The sequence below is a fragment of the Syngnathoides biaculeatus genome, chromosome 2 (genome assembly GCF_019802595.1).
Source record: "Syngnathoides biaculeatus isolate LvHL_M chromosome 2, ASM1980259v1, whole genome shotgun sequence".
In the NCBI taxonomy this organism is placed as follows: Eukaryota; Metazoa; Chordata; class Actinopteri; order Syngnathiformes; family Syngnathidae; genus Syngnathoides; species Syngnathoides biaculeatus.
The window spans coordinates 11461690-11475130 of NC_084641.1; the positions used below are offsets into that span (position 1 = coordinate 11461690).

The 13441-nt window shown below is 40.3% G+C and overlaps 1 protein-coding gene across 1 annotated transcript; it reads left to right on the plus strand.

Moving 5' to 3' along the window:
• Positions 1-1970: 1970 nt before the first annotated feature.
• Positions 1971-13435, plus strand: sars1 (seryl-tRNA synthetase 1). Its single transcript, XM_061833475.1, has 11 exons — positions 1971-2241; positions 3081-3151; positions 3229-3309; positions 4360-4518; positions 5965-6108; positions 6183-6338; positions 7643-7864; positions 7947-8076; positions 9180-9337; positions 9976-10105; positions 12771-13435. The coding sequence occupies exons 1-11, from the start codon at positions 2106-2108 to the stop codon at positions 12911-12913; spliced, it is 1530 nt and encodes a 509-aa protein (XP_061689459.1). The 5' UTR covers positions 1971-2105; the 3' UTR covers positions 12914-13435.
• Positions 13436-13441: the final 6 nt, after the last annotated feature.

Here is a 13441-nt window from a genome sequence, read left to right on the forward strand (position 1 = left end):
GAATAGATAACTACAATAACAATATAGACACACATAACAAATAGTTTGAGTTAATTTCGATAACATCCATATTTACTTCGCTCAGGATGGGTCCTCCTGAGTACACTACATACATAAGACTTGTAAATGGGTTAGGAAAGCGAACAACTATGGGCCAGTCATTTTGAATATTTCATCAGGTCCCTCATCCTCGTGTCGGGGAGTCTGTTGTTAGTTAGAAGTGATCCACATATTGTCTAAATATGGATCGAAACGATATGGTAAAATGGCCCTGGTGTTCCCTTCCTCAAAAAGAGCTTCAGTCTCAGAAGGGGCGCAGGAAAAATGCAAAAATCGCTCTCGTAAATCTGCCATTGCATTTGGCACTGCGTGTTTTCAATGCCAGGATTCCAGTATGATGTCTGGACATGACATCACAAACCAATATGGCCGCCACTGTGATGCACATTGTGTCGAGTGAGACTTATGTAACTTTGCGCATTTATAAAATGCTCCCAGCTCACTTTTTCGCCAAAGTGATTATTATTTGTAGTTTTGATAACAATACCAATTTTAAAATGTGATTTTTGTGTCAGAGGCACTTTAAGATCACGTCATCAAAAGATATTATTCTATTAATGTTTGCTGTTCTATTTCAAAATATATATGTAAATGTAATTTACGGTGGGATTACTGATGTCTATGAATAAGATATTAATGTCACAAGGCAGACTATTTACTACATTGAAGTATACAAAAAAATGTAAACTATACAATGTTCAGTATACCATAGTATTCAAATAATGAATATGAAAGTGCAAATTGTGTTTTTCTAAGGTATGAGTGTGAGTTGAGTAGGTATTTACAGTGAGTACTCACATTACCTTTGGCTCATTTGGTTGTAATCCATGTATTCTAACTAACAGTTTAAGTAATATTTGGATACTAAAAACTCAATTTGCGCTGATTCATTTTGCTCTTGAGACCAATAGTCAATGTGTAGCTCATCATGCCACCAAAATTACATGGAGTTCTGCATTAAACCCCCTTTGGGGCTGTTCATGCACAAAACCATTTGTGAAAGCAACAGTAAGTCAGTTATATCAGATCCTCTGTGAAATAAATGTATGTACAGGACATATTTATAAAGATGAAAATGTTTGCAACGGGTGAAATGACTGATTTTGTATTGTATTTATTCATTTTCTATTCAAATATTTAATAAAGGAAGAGTAGTTCCCTCTGGTGTATTGAGTGTTTCATTTGACAGTCACTACAGTAAATGTATGTTGAATTGCCAACAAAAGTACCGGTAGTTGTGATTTTCTTTCAGTATACAGAACCAAAATACAATGACATGAGATTATCCAGATGCCAACGTTAAGCAACTATTATATGCTCATACTGGTAAACATCATACAACATGGCAACTTCGATCTTCCAGTCATAGATAAAATCTTTTTTTTTTGTGTGTGTGATCTGTTTGTCTCGCGACAGTCCAGTTCTCTTCTACTCCAAAAAGAAAAGAAAAGAGAGAACACTATGAGACATGACATAATCCACCCATTACATGTCTATGACAATTATCCTTATGAGGGTGGTGGTCTAACTGAAGCTATCCTAGTGGAATGGACCTTTCCGGCCTGTCACTCGTACAATAATAGCCAATCAAATAGCCGCATTGTTGATTTTGACGAAATTTCCTCTTTTGCACTATAAAAATATATTGTATTACAACATCTATTTTTTTTAAATTTGATTTGATAAATGTTTGTGAACCGGATAAGCTAAAGTTTGACGCGAACGAGGCTAGTTGTTAGGATCTTGTTCAGTACTAGAGGTGCTATAACGCGATCTAAGAATAACAGGACGATACATATCCCTCTTTATTTCTCACTCCAGCACAAGTGCATTAAACAGCTGGAAAATAGAGTGTTCGTTGGTCAAAGGACTAACGAGGACCTTCAAAATAAGTTTCAACAAGAACCGTCGCCAAACATTACAACTGTAAATGGAACACTGCATCGTAGTCAATCTGGCAACCCGATTGAGACCCAATCCGCGAACCGGAGCTCATTGGGCTCCTTCCTTCCTCTGTGTGAGCGTCACGCGCACAACGTGGAGAAATGGTGCTCGATTTGGACCTGTTTCGGACCGACAAAGGCGGCGATCCTGAACTCGTCCGCGAGGTCCAAAGGAAGCGGTTTAAGGATGTCACGCTCGTCGACAAGCTGGTCAACGCCGATACGGAATGGAGAAAGTGTAAGAGGCTGTTTCAGTCACAGATGCTAATGCTAGCGTGGTCATCGTTGATGCTAACGTTGATGCAGCATCGCCCCGACCCAACACTTAACTCCGTTGAGGGTTTGACCCATTTTAATGTTGCCCGATCCAATCTGTCGTTTAAGTGCTCATAGTTTAGTAACTAAAATTTACAGATGCTGTCAGGACGTGGCCACTTTTCGGGGTCATAATGCTGAGGGAAAAGCTAAAACAAAGTCTTTAAAACGATATTGATTTTTGTTTCATTTTAATGTCCGACTGCAGTGGCATTGGCAGTAACTAAAGCAGTTTACGATTGCAGGTGCAACTATGGGCGGGTTTAAGTTACCCCGAAGTGACCGTCTTGTATTAATTTCCTGTGTTAAACGAGTCACTTTTCGATAGTCCCGACAGTAAGAGTTGTATAATACAGTTTGTGATTCGTCAGTTATGCAACCTCGCTACGGTGCTAAGGTTAGCATCACTCACCCATAGATACAACCGCTTTTGGTTAACTGTCTGAACATATAAAATGGGGAATTCCCAATATATCTACCAAAACCCTACCACAGTTTTCGATATTTTCTACTTGGGTTGACAATGACTTAGTTCAGCTTCGCCGGCTAGTACCGCGCTGTCTGACGCAATCCCGGGTAGCACTTTGACAACCTCGCCCAGGCATCTGTCTGACTCTTCCACGCGTGTCATTGTGACCCACAATTCAAACATGCGTTATTTGTTACATTGATTGATTGCGGCATGATTGTGCGTGATTGGCTATAACTCATGAGTTACTGTGCTGCTTATGAGAAACTTCTTCCAATGATGATCTCAAACAGGCCGCTTCACCGCAGACAACCTCAACAAAGCAAAAAACTTGTGCAGCAAGAGTATCGGGGAGAAAATGAAGGTATGGGCTTGACCTTTTAAAAATACAAATGTAAAGCTTTTGATTTTTGAAACCTCTGACCAATCATGTCATTGAAGAGGAAAGAACCTGTTGGTGAGGATGACTCTATCCCGGAAGCGGCACAGAATCTGGAGGCGCTCACAGCAGATACACTCTCGGTACGATCAAGTTTAGGTTTGTGTGTATATATTTGCACTCGAAGGAGACAAATTAAGCAGGTGTCTGAATAAAATGTGCTGGACATTCTTCAGTACATTTAACATCGACTTTTACCAATTTGGTTTATTAATTATTTGGATTTCCAAATTGGTTCTGTCTCTTGCAAATGAGCCCATGCTCAACTCACCCCCTGCACTACAACCAACAGGGAGTATAGTTGTTGTTGCCATGACGTCCATGTGGCTGCGCTACAGTGTGCCTTGTCAAAGTTCTCCTTTTGCATAATATCGCCACTGTAATTTTTAAGATCATCAAACAAAGATTGTTCAAGTAAACACAAGAGGCAGATTTTAAACATTGATTTTATTGATTAGGATTTTAAACATTGATTTTATCTATTAAGGAAAACATATTAAATGCTGGCGGCACGGTGGGGATGCTGGAAAGCGTTGGCCTCACGGTTCTGAGTTCCCGGGTTCAATCCCGGACCCACCTGTGTGGAGTTTGCATGTTCTCCTCGTACCCGCGTGGGTTTCCTCTAGGCACTCGGGTTTCCTTCCACATCCCAAAAACATGCAACATTAAATAGACACTCTAAATTGCCCCTAGGTTTGATTGTGAGTGCGACTCTTGCCTGTCTCCATGTGACCTGCGTTTGGCTGCCAACCAGTTCAGGGTGTACCTCGCCTCCTGCCCGTTTACAGCTGGGATAGACTCCAGCACGCCCGCGACCGTCCTGAGGATAAGCGGCAAAGAAAATGGATGGATGGGATATACAATGCTATCCATCTCTGTGTGAAAAGTTAATTGCCTCCCTTGTTAAATCATGAATTTAATGTCTAGTCTTCTTTAAAAAGAAAGCAGAGTTAATTTTCCCAGTCAAGAAATCACTTAAATTGATTTCCAAATGAGCTATTCATGAGTCATTTTTTTTGTGACTTATCCCCTTTTGTCTTTTTTTTTAATAGTTAATTTTTAAAACGTATCTCCCTCTCTCCATCTTTATGTCTCTCGGCTCCATTCCTCTATTCCTCCTTCTCTCTGTGTAGGCCCTCACAGTGACCCAGATCAAGAAGGTGCGTGTGTTAGTGGATGAGGCCATGGTGAAAACTGACAGTGAACGGTTGAAGCTGGAGGCTGAACGCTTCTCATACCTGAGGGAAATTGGGAATCTCCTGCACCCTTCTGTGCCCATCAGCAATGACGAGGTGTGTGTTGGTGAGGGACTGTGGAACCTGAGTGAATATGTTGCTGAAATTACTATATTTGAGTTTCGTCAAATACACATGGTTTTGGTTTCAGACTTGTATTGTAGCTGTCCAGAGTGCTGAGAGCTATAGTAATGCATCTTGGGATGAAGATGCTTCCTGTGCTATAAATAATGTGGTTTTATTTTTGTTGACTAGCAGGGTATTGGGCTTTTTAGTAAAATGTTGAGGGAAGCTGGGTACGTGGATACAAATTACATTTGTAAAAAGTGCAAGATCCCAAACAACAAGGGCAAAACTGCTTACTGCTCTATAGTGGGTGATGTACATGAGATGACCAACATAGAACAGTAAACACAACTGTCTGTCAACAATACCAAGACTGACCTGTAAAGGGCAGCTTGGTAGCATTGGGAAAAATCCAAATAATAATTGGGCAAACAGGAAATAAATATTAGCTGATCTGATAACTATATTGAAGTCACAACACTTCTTGTATTTTTTATTGTTTGGATGATTTGGGAGGCACTTTTTGAAAACGCTACCACGACCAGTTGGTTCTCTTTATGTGCAGCGGCCATGAAGGCTTCAAATTGCTTCCTAAATGATTAGAATTTTTGTTGGGCAAACTTGGTCTTGAGCACACAAACGTTTCCTATTGTTGTCTCAGACCATTTTCTGATCAGATCGGGGAGGAATAATAACTCTTGACACAATCCACCGCACACCACAGGGTAATCACTCAATATAATCTTTGAGAATAATGAAAATTGGACCTTCGATCACTTTGTGATGTCATTTTGCAAAAGTGGCATTCCTGGATGTCAAGTTTCTCATGTTATTTCAACTCCTTTTAACGGTTGCTTCTGTAAAAGTGAATACCACAGCACATTGATACAGACACTAAATGAAAATGGAAAATGACCAAAGATGCATTTAGATGCTGACTGACAGCCTAGCCACAAGCTGCTTGTTGGCAACCTCTACAGTTGTTGGCAGCGAGGTGCATGAGTAACATTAACCAGAATAAAGTGTACTGCTTCCACACCCAGTTTGCCATGTTGAAATTCCATAGTCATGGTTATCAAAGCCCGAGTTGCTTGTAATGCCAGATCATTGTCGTGGTAATGAAGTTTTTGCTTCCTAACACTGTAAAACGTGCCTTGATGTCAGAATTATTTTTAAAAAGAATAAGTGATTGAGAACATGGCTGAAAATTCAGCATTTAAACCATTTGTGGTGTCTACCTTTGTGACACAAAATGTGACTTGTTTTCCTGTTTTAAATGTTTTACTTCTTTGTATTCAAATCCTTTTAATCATGTAAAACACATTCAGTTACCTTGTGTATGAAATGCGCTATACAAATAAATTTGCTTTGCTTTAGTTCACCCCAGAGAAATCAACTGCACATTCGGTTGTTTGTAATTGCGCTGCTTTTTTGCAGGATGCAGACAACAAAGTAGAGCGTACGTGGGGTGACTGCAGCATCCAGAAGAAGTACTCCCATGTTGATCTTGTGGTCATGATCGATGGCTTTGAGGGCGAGAAGGGAGCAGTCGTGGCTGGGAGTAGAGGCTACTTCCTAAAGGTGAACAACTTAGTGGTGTTCTGACTTGACTGTCTTTTGCCTTTCTTACTGTTTCACTCTTCTGTTGTGTTCAGGGCCCTCTGGTGTTCCTGGAACAGGCGTTAATCAACTATGCTATGAGGATCCTGCACAACAAGAACTACACTATGTTGTACACGCCCTTCTTCATGAGGAAAGAGGTCATGCAGGAAGTCGCCCAGCTCAGCCAATTTGATGAAGAGCTCTACAAGGTAAAAGCTGACATGTATAACAAAGGAAAAATATGTAGAGGAACAATGTCTCAAATTTCATAGATTTTTATTGTTGAACATGAATATTCCAGTTTTGCTTTTGTTTGTCACTGATTTTCCTCAAACACCAATTTATCCTAGAACACTAAGTACAGGCTGCTGACTTCCCTTTTTGACATCGAGTTATTTACTTTTCATGGACTTGTGCATAAACAGAACCTGGTCCGTTGGCTATTCTCTACCTGCACTTTTGAAATCTGATGTAACCCCTGTTTACCGGAAACACGAATGACTGGCGAAAACCCATGCAGGCATGGGGAGAACGTGCAAACTCCACACAGGCGGGGCCGGGATTTGAACCTTGGTCCTCAGAATTGTGAGACCAACGTTCTACAGCTGTGCCACCTTGTCCATACGTAAATTATCCAATTAAATCTGCCGACAATGTTTGTTTGAAAAATAGGCTTCGCTTTGAGATTCACAATCCAATAAATCTGCTTTCAGACTTTTATTATTACAAGGGTTGAAAACACAATTGGCAAACGTGAATTAATCCATAAAGACAGATAGTGGAATGTCAAAATGGCAGCATTGTGCGGACTGGTTAGCACTACCTCACAATTTTGAGGACTGGGGCTTCAAATCTCAGTCCCGACTGTGTGGAGTTTGAACGTCCTCCTCTGGTTTCCTTGCATATTCCAAAAACATGCCTGGTAGGTTGATTGAAGACTCTAAATTGCCCGTAGGTATGAAAGTGCGTGCGAACGGTGGTTTATTTATATGAGTCCTGTGATTGGTTGGCGACCAGTTCGGAGTTTATCCCGCCTCTCGCCCAAAGATAGCTGGGATAGGCTCCAACATGCCCGCGGTACTGAAAATGGATGGATGGAATGTCATATTTTGGTACTTTGGTTCAGTTTGCAACTGCATCTGCCATTACAGGATGTATTTCATAAAAACTTTATAAATTCTTAACACTTCTGATTTGGTCCAGAAATGTTCTTGATAAAATATTGAAAATATGGAAAGTCTGAGAAAATTGGACAAACTGTTTTGTAAATGATTTTTTTTTTTTTTTTTTTTTTAAAGGTTGGCTGCTCTGATTATAAAACACTCGGTCACAAAATGAGGATTGTTGCCGCTTGGTCTTTATTTGAAAACATAACTAGAATGATTGATGGGATTTGCTAGCAAAATTAGCCTACCAATGAATTTAGTAATAGAATTTCCATGTGTGTGATAAATGCACGAGTCTGGCAGTCTGTCTAATTTCAGTCATTCACCTCCTGTGTGTTTTTGTGTAGGTCATTGGTAAGAGCAGCGAGCGAGCTGACGACAATTCCATCGACGAGAAGTACCTTATTGCCACTTCCGAGCAGCCCATTGCGGCATTCCTGAGGGAAGAGTGGCTCAAGCCCGAGGACCTGCCAATACGCTACGGTGGCTTCTCCACCTGCTTCAGACAGGAAGTGGGCTCTCACGGCAGAGACACACGTGGCATCTTCAGGGTCCACCAGTTTGAGAAGGTCGGTCTTGTTAGAACAAGCTGCTTTTGACCCATTTAAAATTTAAAGGCTGGGAATTGTTCAGTCTTTTTCTTCTCCCTAGATTGAGCAGTTTGTCTACGCATCGCCACATGACGGCAAATCTTGGGAGATGTTTGACGAAATGATTGGGACCGCAGAGGAATTTTACCAGTCCCTCGGTATTCCCTATCGCATCGTCAATATCGTCTCTGGTATGTCTGACCTGCTACGACATCCAATGCTGAAACACACAACAAATTGTATTCTGTTTCTGTTATTGTAGGCTGTCTGTTAACATGTAGTTAGTCTGCAGATATTTAAAAGGCTTAAGTTGGGTTTTCCAAAGTGAAGGCCCCAATTATTCTTAAATTACAAAAAAAATGCTCTACTTAATCATGTTTCTATATGACTTCTTCTTTTCCTTTCGGCTAGTCCCGTTAGGGGTTGGCTCACCGTGTCGTCTTTTTCCATCTAAGCGTATCTCGTGCATCCTCCTCTCTAACACCCGCTGTCCTCATGTCCTCCCTTACAACATCCATCAACCTGTCCCTCTATTGAGCACCTTTCTAATCCTATCCAACCTGTTCACTCCGAGCGAGAACCTCACCATCTTCATTTCTGCCTCCTCCAGTTCTGTTTCCTGTTGTCTCTTCTGTGCCACCGTCTCTAATCCGTACATCATGGCCGACCTCACCACTGTTTTATAAACTTTGCCCTTCGTCCTAGTGGAGACTGTTTATATCTGACAAAGGTCTAAAAACACCCAGTTGTGGTCATGTTTGATTACGAGGCAGAATATGTAAGATGGGTACAACTCTTGAAAGAAAACATGAAGAGCGAGGCGAAACACCTTTTAGACCATATTTATATCTGACAAAGGTCAGATTGAGGCGAAACACCTTTTAAATCATGTTTATATCTGACAAAGGTCTAAAAGATGTTTCGCCCAGTCCTTCATCTTTTCTTTCAAGTTGTATCTATTTTACATATTCTGCCTGTGTAATCAAACATGAGCACAACTGTGTGTTTCGTAATTTAGTAAATAAATGTAAGGCAGTGAATTTCAAAATGAGAGCAAGTCAATTAAAAAAAAAAAGTATTAGGTGTTCAAATAAAGTGCTGATGAATAATTATTTGGGAAAAAAAGCAAAATACAGAATACTTCATTTTTTGATCATATGTATAGAAGCAAAGTTACATAGTAGGTAGGTTTTTCCAGGATTTTGAGATCAACTTTGGGTGTGCACATTATACATGACAGATTATGATACTGATCACTCTGCATAAATTTAACTAGTTTTTGTTTGGTCCTAAGGTGCACTGAATCACGCTGCCAGTAAGAAGCTGGATCTGGAAGCATGGTTCCCAGGCTCCGGTGCGTTCAGAGAACTGGTCTCCTGCTCCAATTGCACCGACTACCAGGCCAGACGCTTGCGTATCCGCTATGGACAGACCAAAAAAATGATGGACAAGGTGGGATTGCAGCAACTCAGGCACGACATTGGCTTAAGTGTTCTGTCCTGTAGAAGTAGACATGATACGTATCACTGAGCTTTTGCTGAACCCATTGAAACCTAATCGCTTTCATTACTCGGCGCTTTCATTACTTAGCGGCAATCATCAAACTTCAGGCTCAACTTGTTTTCTTTCTGTAGTGTTTGTTTGTGGCCCTTTTGAACTAGAAAATAACCAATTTAAGAATAGAAATCAGGTGTTCTCAACCATTGGTGTTTGGGACCCTTTGGGTTTGATATGTCAAAGTTTAATATCAAAACTTATTGGCACTATTGCTTGTTGTTTTTCATAATCTTCAAAGAATACAATGAATTCTCAATTGTCAGTATAATAACTAGTTGCCTTCATCTTCACTTTTTTAGGATTTTAATATTTCAGCTTGTTGCAAAGAATATAAAGCTGGAGTTTTGTTCCTTTTCTTTTTTGTTTAAATTAAGGTGACTTTTTTTTTTTCTTCAAACAACTCTCAACTCAATGTTTAGTTGTCATTGTGAAATTCATCCTTTCTTAGGTATTTTATGGCATCTGATTTAATCGCTTATTCAAGAAACATATTTTGGAAACACACTCATGTATGTTTTTTCCTGTGTTTCCAGGCAGAGTTTGTTCACATGCTGAACGCCACAATGTGTGCCACCACACGCGTTATGTGCGCCATCCTGGAGAATTACCAAACAGAAGAGGGCATAATTATTCCAGAGAAGCTCAGACAATTCATGCCTCCTGGTAAGCGAAGTAACTGAGCTGGAAGTCCCAAGATTACAAATAGTAATAATAATGTTTTATTGAACCCATGTGCAGAGGTGGGGGGGAATCGAGTCCCATGACCTGTCTTTAACTTGGTAATCATTAGACTTGGCCCAACTCAAATTTGAATTGGATGTGATGGGTCGATCCTGTTTTACCTTTTGTTGAGTCCTTTAATTAATTAATTGATTTTGTTGTGTACGCAAACCTAGAAACCCATCAGAGTGCTACTTTTTAAAGCCAGTATCGTGAATGTGATCTGTAAATTTGCATTTAATATTCTTTTTGTTGAAGTTGGGAAAAGAGAACCTACAGGCAAGGTTTCCAAATGGAGGATAAGTGACAACCACGATATTCTATCCACTACTACAAAATTGGAATCATAAGAAACATTAACTTCAGCTCACAGTTTAGGTCACGGATATCTAATGAAACATGTAGCAAAGATTAAGGTCAGTTATGGCTTCAAATGAAAAATTAATCGTCGTTACAAAGTCTGGTTATGGGATTATTAAAACCACACTGTGATTTGAGAAATTTGGTTGGACTTGCTTGAATTTTGACACAGTAGTTTGGGACTTTTTTAAAACTTGAAGGTTAAGACTCGAGAATTACTTCTGAATTGCATGGTCATGACGTACTCTGCCCTGTGTGTCCCCAGAGTTCAAGCACAGCGACAGTCAAACAACAAAAACAACTTAAGAAAAATACATTGTATGGGAAATATTGTCTTAAATTGGAATTTGAATCAGTTTATACTCCCGGTTTATGCAGTTGATATTATACCTCCATTTTGTCCAGTGAGATAATACAAAGAAATATGAGAACATTTAAACTGCCTCATGAATTAATAGCAAGTTGTTCATGTCCAATGCATTGTCTATGCCCGAGGTTTTCAAACTGGGGGGTGTGCCCATTTAGTTACACCCAGCAGATGGAGTTAGTTTGACTACCAAGCACTCAAGCCCACACCAGCAACTGAAATTGTTAAAACATATTGAAAAAAGGGTTAGAAAAAAGTTTAGATTTTTGTTAGTTCTTGGTTGTCTGCCTTGCGTCAGGATACTATATCAAGAGGTTTCAAGGCATTGGAAGTTCACCTGAAACGACAAAAACAGGTCAAACAACTGAAGGCAACGAAAACAAACTTTTCCATAGCTGGTACATTAAGATGTCAACCCAAGCCCAACAACCAACCCCAGTTGCAGACAGTGAGAGTTTAGAAGCAATTACTTGGAAAAAGGTCTGTATTATTTACACATGACGTTAATAATTGTTGTCAAATTCATGCGTTTCAATCATTCACAAAAACAAGAAATTCTAACGTTTTTGAATGCATATGATATACACGCTATGAAAGCACACTTGCACGCCATGATGCAAATCTGAATTCAAGTTAGTAGTTACTACTTCTTTTCCTTTCGGCTTGTCCCGTTAGGGGTCGCCACACCGTGTCATCTTTTTCCGTTTAAGCCTATCTCGTGCGTCCTCCTCTCTTACACCCACTGTCCTCATGCCTTCCCTCACAACACCCATCAAGCTTTTCTTTGGTCCTCCTCTCGCTCTTTTGCCTGGCAGCTCCATCCTCAGCACCCTTCCACCAATATACTCTCTCTCTCGCCTCTGAACATGCCCAAACCATCGAAGTCTGCTGTCTCTCACCTTGTCTCCAAAACATCCAACTTTGGCTGTCCCTCTAATGAGCTCATTTCTAATCCTATCGTAACTGCTCACTCTGAGCGAGAGCCTCAACATCATCATTTCTGCCACCTGCAGTTCTGCTTCCTGTTGTCTCTTGAGTACCTCCGTCTCCAATCTGTAGAGCATGGCCAGCCTCACCACTGTTTTATAAACTTTTCCCTTCATCTTAGCAGAGACTATTTTGTCACATAACACACCAGACACCTTCCGCCAGCTGTTCCAACCTGCTTAGACCCGTTTCTTCACTTCCTTACCACTCTCTCCATTGCTCTGTATTGTTGACCCCAAGTATTTGAAGTCGTCCACCCTCGCTATCGCTTCTCCCTGGAGCTTCACTCTTCCTCCTCCGGCCCTCACATTCATGCACCTATATTCTGTTTTAAAATTGACGTTAGTTCAAGTTAGAATTCAAGTTAGTAGTTTACTTAGTTGAATTTGTAATTTTGGGGGATAAAGGTATGCACCTAAATAATAATGAACGATCGTATTGTTTACATTTTGAAAACAGAATAGCATTTATTTATAGATGTACTAGATATATTTCATTCATAATACAATTTATAAAACTTGAAGGTTAAAATTGGTGATCTTGCTTGCAACCCCCAGGCTATTTTTCACTGTTTTTTTTTTTCATTCAGTCAAATCACATGTCTGAATATAGCAGAGTGTTGAAATACTTATTTTCTTCACTGTATGTTGAAGTCATGGAAGGCACTTCGTTTAATGAGTCTATAGCATGTCTAATAGGGAACCAGTGTAATTCGTGGCATCTTTAGGTATCTGCAAAGGTTTTGGGCGTAGGCCCTCCTCGTAGTTTTTCACCGTTTGTGGAAAGTTTTGATCCTAGGAAGGAACACTGGACAGGGAAGGGTATGATTAAACATCTTGCGCTCGTCTTGTAATACCCGTTTTGTCCACTTGTCTCCGCTGTTTATCCATCAAGGTATGAACGAGATCATCAGGTTTGTCAAGCCGGCCCCCATCGACCAGGAGATGTCCAAAAAGGCGAAAAAACTGAAGAATAAGCAGGCAGGAGATCAGAACCTCCCCAACGCCATGGCGGAGATGTCTGTCAATGACTCCTAGACGCAAAAAATATATAAATAAAAATGATGGAATTGAGCCTTATGTTGAAACGCCAAATGCTTTTGGAGAAAGAAAAGAATGGATTTAGATGGCACTTTCTCATGACTGTTGGTTCTTCTCCATGCTTTTGCTGGCTCCATCCAATCAGTGTGTACCATAATAGACAAAACCATGGCTCTTGTCCATTTTTCAACTGTCACAGACCCCCCTCATAAACAACTGACTCACATTCCAAGTCTGAACCCAAACATGACTGTAATTTCTGGCTTTGTCAACAAATATCATGTAGTCCAGGACTAATTGCGTCCTTGCTGGAGTTTCCAGCTGCTCATTTAAGACCAAAAACCATCATTTAAACGGAAATTCCCCATCAAGGTTAGTGTGTGTGCTGAAACTCACAGCAGTCTAAAGTTGTAGCTTGAGAATATCGGGTCTGTCAACTGTTGAACAAAGTTTCTGTCTATGAAAGTCACAAAGCTGCTCTTACTGTCAGCGTAATATTAAATCCAGGTCTTAATGGAAGTTTTT